The 16420-nt window shown below is 44.7% G+C and overlaps 1 protein-coding gene across 1 annotated transcript in view; it reads right to left on the reverse strand.

Annotated features, from left to right (window-relative positions):
* The window catches only part of NCF4 (neutrophil cytosolic factor 4), a 77550-nt gene that overhangs the window by 30398 nt on the left and 30732 nt on the right, over positions 1-16420 (reverse strand). The window contains exon 6 of the mRNA XM_077452259.1: positions 12271-12398. Coding sequence (XP_077308385.1) covers positions 12271-12398 — 128 coding nt within the window. The remainder of the gene's footprint in view (positions 1-12270; positions 12399-16420) is intronic.

Here is a 16420-nt window from a genome sequence, read left to right on the forward strand (position 1 = left end):
ACATTGTAGCAAAGTGTAATTTCTTCACATGAAAAGATATACCGTATTTATCCGCGTATAATACGCACTTTTTTCCCCGTAAAATCAGGGAAAAATCACAGGTGCGATCCTCCACAATTTTTGAGCCTTTGGGCGGCTTTCAGCCGCCTTCAGCCCTTCTTGGTGGCTTTAGGCCACCTTCAGCCCTTCTTGGCCGCTTTTGCCCGCTTTCAGCCCTTCTCGGCGGCTTTCGGCTGCCTTCGGCCTTTCTCTGCGGCTTTCGGGCTGCCTTCGGCCCTTCTGAGCGGCCGAAAACTGCAGAGAATGGCTGAGAGCGGCCAAAAGCCGCCGAGAAGGGCCGGAAAGGCAGCCAAAAGTCGCCAAGAAGGGCCGAAGGTGGCCAAAAGCCACCGAGAATGGCCGAAAGCCGCCGAAAAGAGCCGAAGGCAGCCGGGAACTACTGGGCGCGGCCGAGATGCACAAGACATCTCGGCGGCACCATTTTTAAAAGTAGAACCTGAAAATAACACTGACAAGGGGACAACGATGGACAAGGCTGCATTACAAGGCTGCAATGATAGACAGGCTGCAATGATGGACACGCTGCATGACAAGGCTGCATATGACACTGACAAGGCTGCAATGATGGACAGGCTGCATATGACACTGACAAGGCTGCAATGATGGACAGGCTGCATGACAAAGCTGCATATGACACTGACAAGGCTGCAGATGGACACTGACAAGGCTGCATTGATGGGCATTTAAATGTAAGTTTTTGTTCCTTAAACTTCCCTCCTAAAAGTTTTTTCCTTAAAATTCCCTCCTAAACTTGGGGTGCGTGTTATACGTCGGTAATAAAATATTTACAAAAATGTACTCACTTTTGTGAGATATTGTATGTAGCTTTTCAGCTACAGTGTATGACAGCATAGGACATAGCCGAGCAATGTTTCTCAAGTGGAAAAAATTAGGGATGCACCGAAATTTCGGCCGCCGAAACATATCGGCCGAAAATGCCCTTTTCGGCAATTTGCCGAAAGAGAAAAACGGCCGATAATGGAGCCGAAAATGGGGCGTGGCCTGGGTGGGGGCGGGGCTCCGCTCCCCCGCCCCTGGTGCCGCCCATCATGGGGGTATACTATAGCGCAGGAGAGCCGCCTCCACCGCCTGTTTAATCACAGCGTCGGGAACATCACAGCTTTCATTTCAATAGCTGTGTGTTCCCGGCCGCGCCTCATACACAGCCCCTCCCCCTTGTCCGGGCACTTTGATAGACAGATCATCCATCCAATCCTGTGGGTGATCTGTCTATCAAAGTGCCCGGGCAAGGGGGAGGGGCTGTGTATGACGTGTGGCCGGGAACACACAGCTATTGAAATGAAAGCTGTGATGTTCCCGGCGCTGTGATTAAACAGGCGGCGGAGACGGCTCTCTTCCCTGCACAGGCTGGCTGCAAAATGGGACACAGACACACTGGCTGCAAAGGGACACACTGGCTGCAAAGGGACACACTGGGACACGCTGGCTGCAAAGGGACACACTGGGACACACTGGGACACGCTGGCTGCAAAGGGACACACTGGGACACGCTGGCTGCAAAGGGACACACTGGGACACACTGGCTGCAAAGGGACACACTGGGACATGCTGGCTGCAAAGGGACACACTGGGACACGCTGGCTGCAATGGGACACGCTGGCTGCAAAGGGACACACTGGGACACGCTGGCTGCAAAGGGACACACTGGGACACGCTGGCTGCAATGGGACACGCTGGCTGCAAAGGGACACACTGGAACATGCTGGCTGCAATGGGACACGCTGGCTGCAAAGGGACACACTGGCTGCAAAGGGACACACTGGCTGCAAAGGGACACACTGGGACACGCTGGCTGCAATGGGACACGCTGGCTGCAATGGGACATGCTGGCTGCAATGGGACACGCTGGGACACGCTGGCTGCAAAGGGACACACTGGGACACGCTGGCTGCAAAGGGACACACTGGGACACGCTGGCTGCAAAGGGACACACTGGGACACGCTGGCTGCAAAGGGACACACTGGGACACGCTGGCTGCAATGGGACACGCTGGCTGCAAAGGGACACACTGGGACACGCTGGCTGCAAAGGGACACACTGGGACACGCTGGCTGCAAAGGGACACACTGGGACACGCTAGCTGCAAAGGGACACACTGGGGGACGCTGGCTGCAATGGGGGATGCTGGCTGCAATAGGGGACACCTCCTGTGCCGTGTCCTCTGTCTCTGACCACCTCCTGTACCGTGTCCTCTGTCTCTGACCACCTCCTGTACCGTGTCCTGTCTCTGACCACCTCCTGTACCGTGCCCTCTGTCTCTGACCACCTCCTGTACCGTGTCCTCTGTCTCTGACCACCTCCTGTACCGTGTCCTCTGTCTCTGACCACCTCCTGTACCATGTCCCCAGTCTCTGACCACCTCCTGTACCATGTCCCCAGTCTCTGACCATCTCTTGTACCATGTCCCCAGTCTCTGACCACCTCCTGTACCATGTCCCCAGTCTCTGACCATCTCTTGTACCATGTCCCCAGTCTCTGACCACCTCCTGTACCGTGTCCTGTCTCTGACCACCTCCTGTACCGTGCCCTCTGTCTCTGACCACCTCCTGTACCGTGTCCTCTGTCTCTGACCACCTCCTGTACCGTGTCCTCTGTCTCTGACCACCTCCTGTACCATGTCCCCAGTCTCTGACCACCTCCTGTACCATGTCCCCAGTCTCTGACCATCTCTTGTACCATGTCCCCAGTCTCTGACCACCTCCTGTACCATGTCCCCAGTCTCTGACCATCTCTTGTACCATGTCCCCAGTCTCTGACCACCTCCTGTACCATGTCCCCAGTCTCTGACCATCTCTTGTACCATGTCCCCAGTCTCTGACCACCTCCTGTACCATGTCCCCAGTCTCTGACCATCTCTTGTACCATGTCCCCAGTCTCTGACCATCTCTTGTACCATGTCCCCAGTCTCTGACCATCTCCTGTACCATGTCCCCAGTCTCTGACCATCTCCTGTATAAAAATATATATTTTTTTTAAATATGTTTTGGTATCAGTGCTGTTTCGGTATCGGTTTCGGTTTTCGGCCTAGTGTATTTTTCATTTTCGATATCGGTTTCGGCACCAAAAAACCCATTCGGTGCACCCCTAGAAAATATATGTTATGACAACAGCTTGTACATGTGAATTTTTTCCCCTGCTTTAGCAAATTGGATCATGCTCTGTTGGGGTTTTTTGCTTTCCTCTGGATCAACTGTGGGTATAGAATTGGGTATATGGGATTGTATGATATTATTATTAATTTTTTATTTTTTTTTGTGGTTGAACTTGATGTCTTTTTTCAACCTGACTAACTATGTAACTATGTAACTATGTGGATCAAGTGTTAAATTAGCATCAAATATCACCTCTAGATTTTTCAATTTAGACCGAAGCTCACGTACAGAGCCATCTATAGATAAGCTATTATATAATGGATGGGGGTACCAAAAAGCATGACTCCAGTTTTAATTGAAGGAAGTGTTGGGCCATCCAAGTTTTTTATAACAATTACAGTTAGATAGGAGAGAAGCAGCTAAAGTAGAATCCGGTTTAGTGTGAATGTATATCTGAGTGTCATCAGCATAGAAGTGATAATTGAGTCCATGTGATCTAAACATTTGGGCAAGTAGAAACATGTAAATGCTAAAAAGTAAGGGACCCAAGATTGAGCCCTGAGGAACACCATACATGACTGGACCAACATCAGACTGAAAGAGAAGAGAAACAAAGTGACAGCAATCAGTAAGATATGACTTAATACATTTCAGAGGCAATTCTGAGACTCCAAAAATGGTTTCAAGGTGAGAGAGTAAAATATTGTGGTCTACAATAACTAAGATCCAGTGTAATACAAATAGTTAACGAGCTTGAATCAGAAGCTAACAGAAAGTCATTAACAGGGCATGTTTTCAGCGGGAATGCAGGGGAATGCAGTTCCAGCACCTCCAGCACTGAATGTATGTACAGTACTGGCATAATGGGGTGTTCTGGAGGGTCTATTGATAGTGGCTACTTGGGGATCTAGTGTTGCTGAGATCTTTAATTGGTGGTGGGGATCTATTGTTGCTGGTGGGGACCTCTTGTCGCCAGGGGATCTATTGTTGCTGGGGGCACCTTATGTTGCTGGGGGGGATCAATCAGTGCTGGCAGGGATCCACTGTTGATGGAAGAGCCTCCTAATGCTGGCTGCTGGGAGATCTATTGTTGCTTGCGGGGTCTTTTTTCTGGGGGATCTATTGTTCCTGGGGACCCTATTGTTGCTGGTTGCAGAGGATCTATTTTACTGTTTTTTATGTTTTTATTAACAAATTACTTGGCACCACAAAATGATACTTGGTTCTGTATTCTCTAAAAATGGTGGAACAGGGGGTGGAACCAAGGGACGGTGCTCTGAGGTGCGTAGGGGGTGGAGGCAAGGGGTTACTCTGAATAGGGAGTACCTATTCTCTGACAAAAAAAGCCCTGGTCATTAATGACTTTGACCAAGGAGGTTTATGTGCAGTGCGGTTGCTGAAAACCAGATTGGAGGGGTTTAGATAGGTTAGGTCAGGTGATTATTCAACGGATATATCACAATCCACTCAAGGATCTTGGCATGGAAGAGTAAGCTAGATATTGGGCAAAAAATTTTAAAATTTTCCAGAGCCATGTTGGGATAGCCGCATTGTCATGAAGACAGAGGGATCAGACTGGCATCATGGTGATGGTGGAATCAAACCATGAGTAATCAGTCTCATTTCCATAGTGATGAAAAGATCTGCACAATTAGCATGGTCACAGAGGGATTATAATCCCATTGCCATGACAATAGGGGAATCTACCCTCCTTACTGTATCAACAGAGATCTGTATAGTTGTCCTGTGACAAGGGGATTGCCATTTTAAGAAATGATCAATACTACACTACATGTTGTACAGGACATCGAGGATGGTTCCTGGAAAACAGGTATAATTCCCCATTATCTGGGTTGTGGTCGATTTAAGGGGGATGAAAAGAGACATTCTATATACTCACTGCAGGGGGAGGGTTTCTGTGGCAGTCCAGTTGGAGAGGACTGACTGGCAGTTGGGTAAGTCCTTATTTGGGACTCGGAATTCAAAGGTTCAAGGAGAGACTTTGGGTAGAAACCTTTCTCCTGACCCTGATTGCAGAGACTTTGGTCCCAAAAGGGTTAACGTGCCCACAATGGAGGCTTGAAAAGGAGCAGGAAGGAGTCATTACTTGTCAGTAAGGTGAAGTGGAACATTGCAGGTCCAATTTCAGCCCAAATTTTGGACTGAATCCGGACCTGAAACAGACCAGAAGACAAACAGAGCTCTTGTGCAATTTGCTCCGGAGCCGCTGCGGAGATTCGTGAGCTGGCTTCATAGAGAGCCGGTCACAATCTCCTGACATGCGAATTGGATGCAGGTTTTGCAATAGTGTGAACCCAGCCTGAGACTCACAAATTCTGTGAGCAGATGTTAAGGGTTGATCACTCAGATCTAGGCTCTGCTTTATACACTGAGAACTCACAGGGTGTATCCACAGGTGGGTTGGCAGAATTCTCCAATAAAATGGCAACACCCTTCATAAAGTATACTGTATATGATAGAATCAAAGAATTTATTAAGGCACCATCTAGTGCACTTTACACATGGCGGCTATTCGCATTATATACTTATCTCATTGAAGAGCATGTTTAATAAGATTGCCACTTTTTTTCCTCCAATGGGGAAAAGAAAAGAATGTTATACATGAAGAATGAAAGTCATGTACAGACACATGAGAAGGAGGGATGTCATTTAGCAACATCAATCAAAACTAAAAGAGTACATCATTCTACTTCCTCTTCACATTGGGGATTTTTCTCTCTTCTCTCCATGCTATTGCCACCTATTTGCTAATGAAGCAGGGGAGGAGATATTTTACAACGATTGCCAGTCAGTTAATTTTAATGCACCTTATGAAACTGGCAGTTGGTGTTTGCATGGCCGACTTCTCATTTTGCTGCAATGAGTGGACAATGTCCTCTCTGTTTCTCATTGCAGCCTTATAAACTGCTCTCCAGAGGAGATAAGCCTCAATATTTATTATAGCGGCTTACCTCCACTTAATACACATAAACCATAAATGGATAAGATAGGGAAATAGGACTGATACTGCAGAACAGCTGTCACAAATATGTCTGCCACGAGGTGGTAGGTAATCTCAGACCATTGCATTGCGGTAAAGCGTGTTAGATGGCTTGGGTGCTGTGTCCATTTGAGACTGCAGTGCACAGTGGTGATAGACTTGAGGATTTAGCTTGTGTGTTTCCTCATCGGGTCTGCTGTGTTGACTTGGTGGGATTTTAAAGTCATTTTAAGAGGTGGGGTGACATTTGTTCTGTAGGGGGTTTCCTGTTAGGTCTGTCTCTTTTTTTTGAAGGCTGAGTTTTTTGTTCAGGATTTGTGCTAGAAGGAGGCTTTGGGGTGCAGGGTTTATGCTGGATGGGGTGGGGATTAGGAGGATTTATGGTGGCGACCAGGGCAGGACTTACCATTGGGCTTGACTGGGCTCAAGCCCATGGGCCCCGCCCAATAGGGGGCCCTGCTGAGATACATAGCCGAGTGTACTCGGCTCCGCTCACAGTCACGCCCAGTCCCACCCTATGATGGACATAACAAAGGGAATGGGCATGACTGTGACCCGAGCCGAGTACACTTGGCTACTCTCGGCTCTGATCGGGACTGTGAGAGGACCCGAGAGCCACCAAGAGGACCTGAGAGGGGCCGAGAGGACCCGAGAGCCGCCAAGAGCTGGCAAGAGCCGCCAAGAGGACAGGAGAGCCGCCAAGATACACAGGACTCTGTATCTTGGCGGCACCATTTTTAAACTTCAAGACTGCAATGACAAGGCTGCAAATGACACTGGACAAGGCTGCATTGATGGGCGTTTAAATGTAAGTTTTTTTCCTTAAACTTCCCTCCTAAACTTGGGGTGCGTGTTATACGCCCATAAATACGGTAATGTATAGAAGGTAGGGCCCAAAAGGGACTCAAGCCCAGGGGCCCCCACCACCCTAAGTCCTGCCCTGGTGGCGACTGCAATAGAAAGGGGGGGGGGTTGTGTTTGAGGGGAGTTTGGGAAGGAGGGTGTTAGTGGATTTGTGCTACAATCAGGGTTGGATGGTCAGAAGGATTTATGCTAGGAGCCCCTCCCTCCCTTGTTAGGGCCAGTTCACACCATGCCCACACATAAATCACACAGGGATACGCTTATTAACATGCGGTTCTGTGCAGTGCGATTTCAGCCCATTCTTCTTCAGTGGGCTAAAATCACACTGCACCACACCAAATGTAGTGTGTGCACTACTTTTTATAATACACTGCAACTGGAACACATGGAAACTTTGTATTGACACCCACTGCAGATCACGAATGGAGTGTGTTTTGCATTCGATCTGAATCGCACAGGAAAGCATAGCGCATTTCTGTGTGATTCACGTGCAGGCATGGTGTGAACTGGCCCTTAGGCAAAATCTGTCCTTTGCTTCACCTACTACTGACCTCTGTCTCACTTACTAATGACCCACTGCACTCTGTCCACATCCAATATTTGCCCCAGCGCTTTATTTTTCACAGGCAGTAGAGTCCAACTTATTATCTTGTACACAGGCCTACTGTGTTCATAAAACATGCTGGTAGCCAACCTTATTGAACAGGCGCAAAAGGCACCATCTTGTGTCACTCTAGCTATTTGAGAGAAGTGAACCCTCCCACCCAGCCAGAAAAAAATTCTACAGCCCTCAGTGTGTGGCTGGCTGCTATGTTGCAGCTCTGACCTGTGAAATTCCCAGATATAGAATGGCAGCCCAGCTGCAGTAGTCAGCTTTACACTGTGCTGTGGCTATGGGTAAGAGAATGCAAACTTAGCTATGCGCTGTATGGAGAGAAGGAGATCTGCTATGTATGCCTAGGCTGTGTGTAGTGCAGGAATGAGAGACGGAGCTGTGCTGAGTACCCTGTCAGTAGTGACCCCATCCTCATACCTCCCAACATTTTGAAATGGGAATGAGGGACACCTACTAATAAATGTATGTAGGCATAGGACACTCCCCCTGCCACACCCCCTTAAAGGAGAATTAACAAAAAAAAAAGGTTAATTAAATCCACAACCACTACTATTCCATTATATTGGCTTTTAAAATGTACAAATGCAGCAATTTAGAAATTGGATGCAAGGTTTTAAAGATAAAAAATGCATTTTTATATACAACTATATAGATGGGACCAAAATGAGGGCCAAAGAGGAGGAAAGAGGGACATTGTTCCAAATCAGGGACAGTCCCTCGAAATCAGGGACAGTTGGGAGCTATGCCCATCCTCCTCCCTACTGACCCTTGTACACTGCCTTGTTGATCCCTGTCTTCTGCCCTGCAGACCCCTGTGCACTGCCCGGCTGACCCCTGTCCTCAACCCAGCGGACCCCATACAATGCTCTTCTGCCCTGCTGACCCCTGTATGTTGCTTAATGGCCTCTGTACTGTGCACTACAAACTGCTATTTTTTTTTTTAATAAAGGAATTGTGTTTTCATTACTTTGTGACACTTTTTTGGTGAATGGGTAGGGGTAGGGCTATGTAGCCGATACTCATTCCCATAGGAGGGGGCCTGGGATCTGGGGGGCCCCCCTTCTTAAAGGGGGCTTCCAGATTCTGATTAGCCCCTTGCCTGCAGACCCCTACAACCACCGGCCATAGTTGTGGGGATGAGGCCCTTGTCCCCAGCAACATGAGGACAAGGTGCTTTAGGATGGCATCCACCCCTCCTTCATATTGTGAAGGCCCCCCCATTTCTTGACCTGCCAGGCTGCATGCTTGTATAAGGGTCTGGTATAGATTTTAAGGGGGGACCACACACCGTTTAAAACATTTTTTTGGCTGAAGGGCCCGAAGAGACTGATATGCATTGAGGGAGCCCACATTGTTTTTATTTTACAATATTAATTGTCGGGTTGTTTTTATTACATTAAGCTGTCGGGAGGGAACCCGCTGACAGCTGAAGAGTCATAGTTTGTTAATGATGTGGCGGCCGACTCCTTCTAGGCCAGCTCCTTAGCAACCAGTTATTTGTCAAAAAACAGCCTGGTGATCCCCTGACCCCCAGACTGTTTTTTAACAAATAACACTTGTGATACCGCTAGCTAAACCCTTGTGATAATTATCATATGCTTTTTTACTCTCTAGTCCGTTTGCGAATTGAACTTAAGAGCTTTTTATGCAATATTTACCAGCACATTTTTTCCTGGTAAATACCACATAATCGTCATCACTTTTTGTGAAATTAACTTAATTTACTGCATGCAATCATTTATGCAAATGAGTAACATGATACCCTTATCCATTGCGGTAAAGCTTAGGGAATTGACCCTTAAGTAATTTTTGTGGTCCTTGGTGGGAGACACTTTTTTTTACAACATAATGCACATTAATGTGTCTGTATTAAACTCATTGCAACTGACCAGGCTGGGGTGATTGGGCCCTCAAAGGCTTGATCTACTAGAATGAAGTGATGTGATGTGCGGTACAGTACAGTGGTTCTGGGCCTGATTTACTATAGTATGAATTATAGTGGAATTTACCTAAAAAAAAAAAAAGGAGCTTGCTCTGGACTAAATCCTCTGCAATCACATTTTTTTTCTATGTTTATATATATATATATATATATATATATATATATATATATATATATATATATATTGTGACGGAACATCCCCCACACTCCGCTTGAGTGTTTCCGTCAGTATACCGCTTCCTAAGTCCTGGAACACAACGCCAATGAATCTGGCTATAGGAACCCCCAAGAACTAGACAATACCAGTCTTGGAGTACATCAGGAATAGTCCTTTATTTGAGATCTTACACAAATATATACAGCAGGATGACTGAAACCTAACCTAATTAGCATGAGCTAATTATCTAATCAACACTGGACACCTTCATTCAATTGCAGGGTTAATTAGCACAAACAACAAAACAACAATATGTGAAATACTCTTTAGAATCTGTGTCAATACAGACTAGACTCATTTACATTATACAAGACAACAGACAGGTGGCTGGAGTTGATGATATTAGCATTGTGTCCATGTGTCCCAACAGTGTGATTCAGTCTACTGCTAACATGGCATATATATATCCAGAGTCTTTGTGTCTTGGGGGGCGGCCTGGACCTGAATCCAAGTAACACCTCAGGGGTCCCCAGGCATACAGCTCACAAAGAGCACCGTTCCCCCAAATGCCAGGGTCCATAATCGCAACGCAAGAGGCTGGCATTCAGTCCCATCCAACAGCCTCTGTCCCTGCTAGGTCTGTCACACACACACACACATATATATATATATATATAACGCCATCAAGAGCTGACTGCTTGAACCTTGAAAAGGTAGGGCCACGATGGTGGCTGGGGACCTGGGCCATACCACCTTAACAGCACTGGATTTGCTGTGTGGGTCAGTATGTACTGTTTTTTTATATATAGGTACCTCTTGATGTAATAAATTTCTCCTACAATCCCTTTTTTGTAAATATAATTGTATATGTTTGTTGTTTCTCTATATATACTCATACGATTGTATAACTATATGAACTATTAATAGGTACGCATTGTCTAATGTATATCCAATTTTTAGACCTCCTCCGGAATGAAGCGGAAATTCCGCGAAACTAGTGGAGGAACCCTCCACCTGTACCCCTAGAATGGAACTCCACCATAAGTAACTGTACATACGAATCTGGGGTGTACTAGCTTTTAACATGATATTTTTTCGTGCAATAATTTTCTTTCTTTTTGTTGTGTAAATTTTCTCTATTTTTTGTATTAAAATTTATATGAAATTCTACTTTATATTTTCTGATTTTTATGTATCAAATTTAGTACCGGTATAGTTCAACATTTCTTTTTTGGTATTCTGGTCTGTGAATTGGTATAAGGAGATTAACTTGTACAGCTCCCCTCCCATTTCCAGAACCCCCAAATTACCTTTCTCTCCCTTCAGTATGTACTGTATTTTCAAGATAACCCAGCAGTACTGGTAAAAGGGGAGAAAAAGAAAAACATGTGGGAGAGTTGAGTAGAACTTTAGGGTGAAGTAAATCCTCTGTTATGTTCACACTTCAGCAAATCGGGTACAGGTTCACTTTGCACCACCTGGTTTTACACTAGACATTTCAATAAATAAGACCATCTGTGTTTTCAGGTTCTCTAAACTCAAAATCAGGTGCTAGCGACACTGTATCTGTGACTTGACTCACAGCTTCTTTAACAGTTTTTGGTGTGTACAGCGCAAGTTGTTGTCTCTTCTTCTGAGCAGGTAGTGCCCATTACTAAATTTCTACATCACTGATACCATTTATTTTTCACAAACACATGAACCTATTCAATAAGGCAAATGGCTATATGTAAAAATGCACTAACCAATCAGATTTCAATTTCACTAGCTTCTGAAAACTAAAAGTTGTTTGGATGCTATGAAGTACTCTCTCGAGTGCCTTATTGTCAGGGCTGGGCTCAGCCCTTCCTTCTCTGAACTGGCCGCTCAGCTGTCGACTAATTGCCAGCTCCTATCTCTCCGAAGTTACTCAGCTGTTAATGATAGCCTGCTTGTCAGCCCTGCCTACTTAAGCTGTCCAGCCCAGAGGATCTCTGCCTTCGCCTCAGTCAACACAACAGAGACTATATACTGCATTACTGTTAAATGACTTGCTTGGCTGACATCCCTTCTGGCTCCAGATCCTGCTTGCCGTTTTACCACACTCATCTCCGGCTCCCTGACATTTGGCTTGTCTGACTTTCCGTTCGGTTCCTCAACTCTTTGACTACGTTTGTTCTATTTACTTTTATTATTAAACAAGTGTGATTTAACTGTACTTCTGTCTCGGTCTGATTTCATGGTTTCTGACACTTATTGAATAAGTTGCATACTTTCCTGAAATTGGTGCAGGGCTAAAATGTCTGTAGTAGATGAAGTTATCATCAAGGCCCCCATTAACTATATTTCCTAGTACAGTCACTGCAGGCTACCAAACAATCAACACCTGTTGTACCCACTCATACAGCCAGTATAATAAAGCTGAAAGTGGATGGCCATTGTACTGTGTTTAGGTATTAATATTTCAAGAAACAATCTCCATTTTCCTTATTATAAGGAACAATCATAGACGCTTGAGTTTGTTTAAGAAGGCTTACATTTTCCGAGTTGGAGGACGTAACCTGCGCAAAGCACGTGGGATCCTTTCACTGTCAAACGTTGTCTGATAGAAAAATATCCTAAGATCTTCATCTAGCAGAACCCATACAGGGGAACTCAACAGGCCCTGAAATATACATTTTTTTGTTAGCAAAGTCATACATATGCACAAATATTGTCAACATAAGCAAATATTGCATGAGGCACGTGTGTTCTCACTTAAATCTTATGAGAAAAATTTACTAAAACTGGTTGAGTGCAAAATCTGTTGCAGTTCTGCATAGAAAGCAATAAGCTTCAATGTTTTTTTTTTTTTGTCAAAGCTTAATTGAACAAGAGGAAGTTAGAAGCTGATTGGCTACCATGCACTGCACCAGATCTGAGTGCTCCAGTTTTAGTAAATCTCCTCCTTAGTGTGCTTAGTGTATTTCATTGAGATCTGTGCAGTAATCCAATATGAAACTTTGCCTTTGTGCAGGATGATTAAAGACTTTTCTGTAAGTGGCCTGTAGTGGGTCAACCTGCTGGATCCCTCCCACAGCTTTGCTCTCTGCACAGTAATAATATCACTGCTACATTTAGGCCCCTTTCACGCGGACGATCCGTTCAGGTCCGCCTGTCAGTTTTTCTGGCGGACCTGAACGGATGCTCCATAGAGGTCTATGGAGAGTCGGATGTCAGTGGTGACAAGTCAGTTGACATCCGACCCACTCCGATCCGAAAAAGTGTGACGGAGAAAAAAGCTATTTTTCCATCCGTAATCGGATCGGGTGACGGCGGACAATGCGGTGTGTCATCACCCGATCTCCCATAGGGCAGAGCGGCGCTGTGACTGGTCCATCCCTGCGCAGTGTGCAGAGACAGACCTGTCATCTTCCTGCTCAGCGGAGATCGCTCCGGCGATCCCCGCTGAGCAAGCGGATATCCACGGGGTGGATCAGCACTGATTCGCCCCGTGTGAAAGGACCCTAAATAAGTAACACTGCACAGGCATTTGGTGCACCCAAATGGGTTGATATCCTTTGTGGCAATTTAGAAATATATTGAATTAAAGTGTAACTCCATTTTTTGTTGAGAAAAAAAAAACCTTCCCCCTTGGGTGATCTACGGTATGTACTTGCAAGGATTATAACAACCTTTGTTGCAGATTCTTACCTTTTGTTATTGTGAAGAATTCTACGTGTGTTTGTCTGTATCTCTGTGCTCATTGAGTCTAATGGGGGGGGGGGGGGTTCATAATTATAAGTGAGTTGTGGCAGCTGCAGAGCACTAATGAGGAAATCTGCTGGGCCTGCATCCCTTTAGACCTGTTCGTATAGGGAATATCTCACCAAAAATTACATTTTTTTTGCAGGGGATGCCTGAAATCTGACTTGTATCTTAGGGAGACTTCTTGGAAAATTGGTGAGCCAATAACACAAGCAGGAAATTATGTTTCGGGGGAGTGGTCAGTACACACTCTGTGTACAGAACAACTCCATGTAGCCATATTGCATTGCATTTATAGAAAATTACAGCAGTTACAGATTGAAAAGGAAAGGGAACTTCTGTGACTTTAAAATATACTGTATATGTTAAGTTTGTGCATGTGTAAGTGTAACATTATCATTCACGTACTGTATTATCCAGGATCAGCATCTATTTCCTGGATCAAAATAGAAAGAGACATGGTTCAACAGCTCTCATGATTGGCTGGCAACCATTCAAGGGTATTCCCTATATCGCAGGTATAGAGAGGCTAAAAAAGGGGGAGGGGTATGCCTGTATATCAAAAATGATGTACAAGTGAATGTGAGAGACAATAGCACTAATGGAGCAAGGGAATCCTTATGGGTAGAGCTACAATGGGAGGAAACTAAGGTAAAAGTAATACTGGGCATATGCTATAGGCCCCCTAACCAGAGGTAGGAGGGGGAGGTGGACCTCCTATCACAATTTGGATTAGCGGCAAGGATGGGAAGTGTCATTATAATGGTGGATTTTAATTATCCAGACATAAACTGGGTGAAAGGAACCGCACATTCATCTAAAGCTCGCCATTTCCTAAATGTCTTGCAAGACAATTTCATGGGTCAGATGGTAAATGCACCAACTAGAAACAGTATCACTAGACCTACTGATTACCAACAATACAGACCTGATCACGAATGTAAAAATATGGGACAATTTAGGAAACATCGATCACAGGTCAATTTGTTTCAGTATAAATCACACAAACATAAGGGGGAATACAAAGACACTGAATTTCAAAAGAGCCAACTTCCCTGAACTACGATCTTTGCTAGAAGATACTAAATGAGATAAAATCTCAGAAACAAAGAACAAGGAGGAAAAATGGGTGTGCTTTATGAGCATATTAAATAAAGGTGTTAACCAGTGCATCCCAATGGGAAATAAATGTAAAAGAGCTAATAAAAAGTCCTGGGTGGCTTAACTCCAACGTAAAAATGCATATTAAAGCAAAGGAGAAGGCCTTCAAAAAATACAAGGCTGAGGGATCTTCATCAGCATTCCAACTTTACAAAGAATGCAACAAGACAAGGGTGCAATCAGGGCAGCTAAGATAGAACACGGATGGCACATAGTGGAGGAGAGTAAAAAAAAATCCCAAGAAATACTTTAAGTATAGAAATAGTAAGAAAGGGAGACCAGATCATATTGGTCCCATAAATATTGATGAAGGGAATCTAGTTACTAAGGATGGAGAGATGGCGGAGGTATTGCATTTATTCTTCTCCTCAGTCTTCACAAGGGAAGTGGCTTTAGTAACCAAAACTGCAATGTTTTTTCTCATGACACGACGCAGGAAGCACCCTCATGGCTAACAGTGGATAGAATTAGAAATAGACTTGAAAACTTAACATTAATAAGTTGCCGGGAACAGATGGCTTGCACCCGAGGGTCCTTAATCTCCCTGGTGGTACGATTATTTCCGATTTTTGATGCTCAAAGCGGTACAATGTTTTGCATGGAAATTTTGCATTTTATATTGTAGGCCTGTAATTCTTAGGAATAACACTCTTAAATCTGTCCAAACAAGAGTCTAGTAGACATCCCGGGTATGATAAAGTTTGAAACATGAAATCATAAATTATAATATAATAAATAACTATAAATAATTATAACAAATAAAAATATAATAATAATAAAAATGATTCAATAATGTAATCAAATCAAAAACACTTAAATTTGCTCAGTTGCAGAATTGTCGCTGTCATTACTTTCAGTGCTTGATGACGAATTTCCCCAAAAATCACTATCGCTCTGCAAGTGATTTTAATTTATCGCTGTTTTCTAGCTGGTCTAAAACTGCTTTTGATGTAAAGGGACAGTTTTGGTTGCTATGGACAATCTCCAGTTTCAAGGCAGAAATAACAGTATTTATAATATAAAACTGCATGCAAGGCACTGGAAAAAACACTAGCGAAAAAAGGAATGTGAAATTATTTGATACAGTAATGCAATCTGTAAGATTACGGTGTACTGCATGTATTGTGTGTGTTTCACTTTTTGAATTTGGCACGGTGCTCCGCCCCTGCACGTCACATCGCTCACAGAGAACGGAGCCTGGCACTGTGATAGATCGAGTGGAGAACGACAATGGCATGCAATGGGAAGCTGCTGCAAGCAAAGCAAATAGAATATTGGCATGCATTAAAAAGGGGATTAACTCCAAAGATAAAACGATAATTCTCCCACTTTACAAGACTCTGGTCCGGTCACACCTAGAGTATGCTGTCCAGTTCTGGGCACTGGTCCTCAGGAAGGATGTGCTGGAAATGGAGCGAGTCCAGAGAAGGAAAACAAAGCTAATAAAGGGTCTGGAGGATATTAGTTATAAGGAAAGGTTACGAGCACTGAACTTATTCTCTCTGGAGAAGAGACGCTTGAGGGGGGATATGATTTCAATGTACAAATACCGTACTGGTGACCCCTCAATAGGGATAAAACTTTTCAGTGAAAGGGAATTCAAAAAGACACACGGCCATTCACTAAAATTAGAAGAGAAGCGGTTTAACCTTAAACTACGTAGACAGTTCTTTACTATTAGCCCTTGTACACACGGTCGGAGATGCCGACAACCAAATCCGTCGGATTTTGTCCGACGGATTTTGTCCAACGGATTTTGTCCGTAACTGTTGTATACAC

Source organism: Lithobates pipiens, unplaced genomic scaffold (genome assembly GCF_037356315.1).
Source record: "Lithobates pipiens isolate NorthernLeopardFrog02 unplaced genomic scaffold, aLitPip1_a1.2 Scaffold_23, whole genome shotgun sequence".
Classification (NCBI taxonomy): domain Eukaryota; kingdom Metazoa; phylum Chordata; class Amphibia; order Anura; family Ranidae; genus Lithobates; species Lithobates pipiens.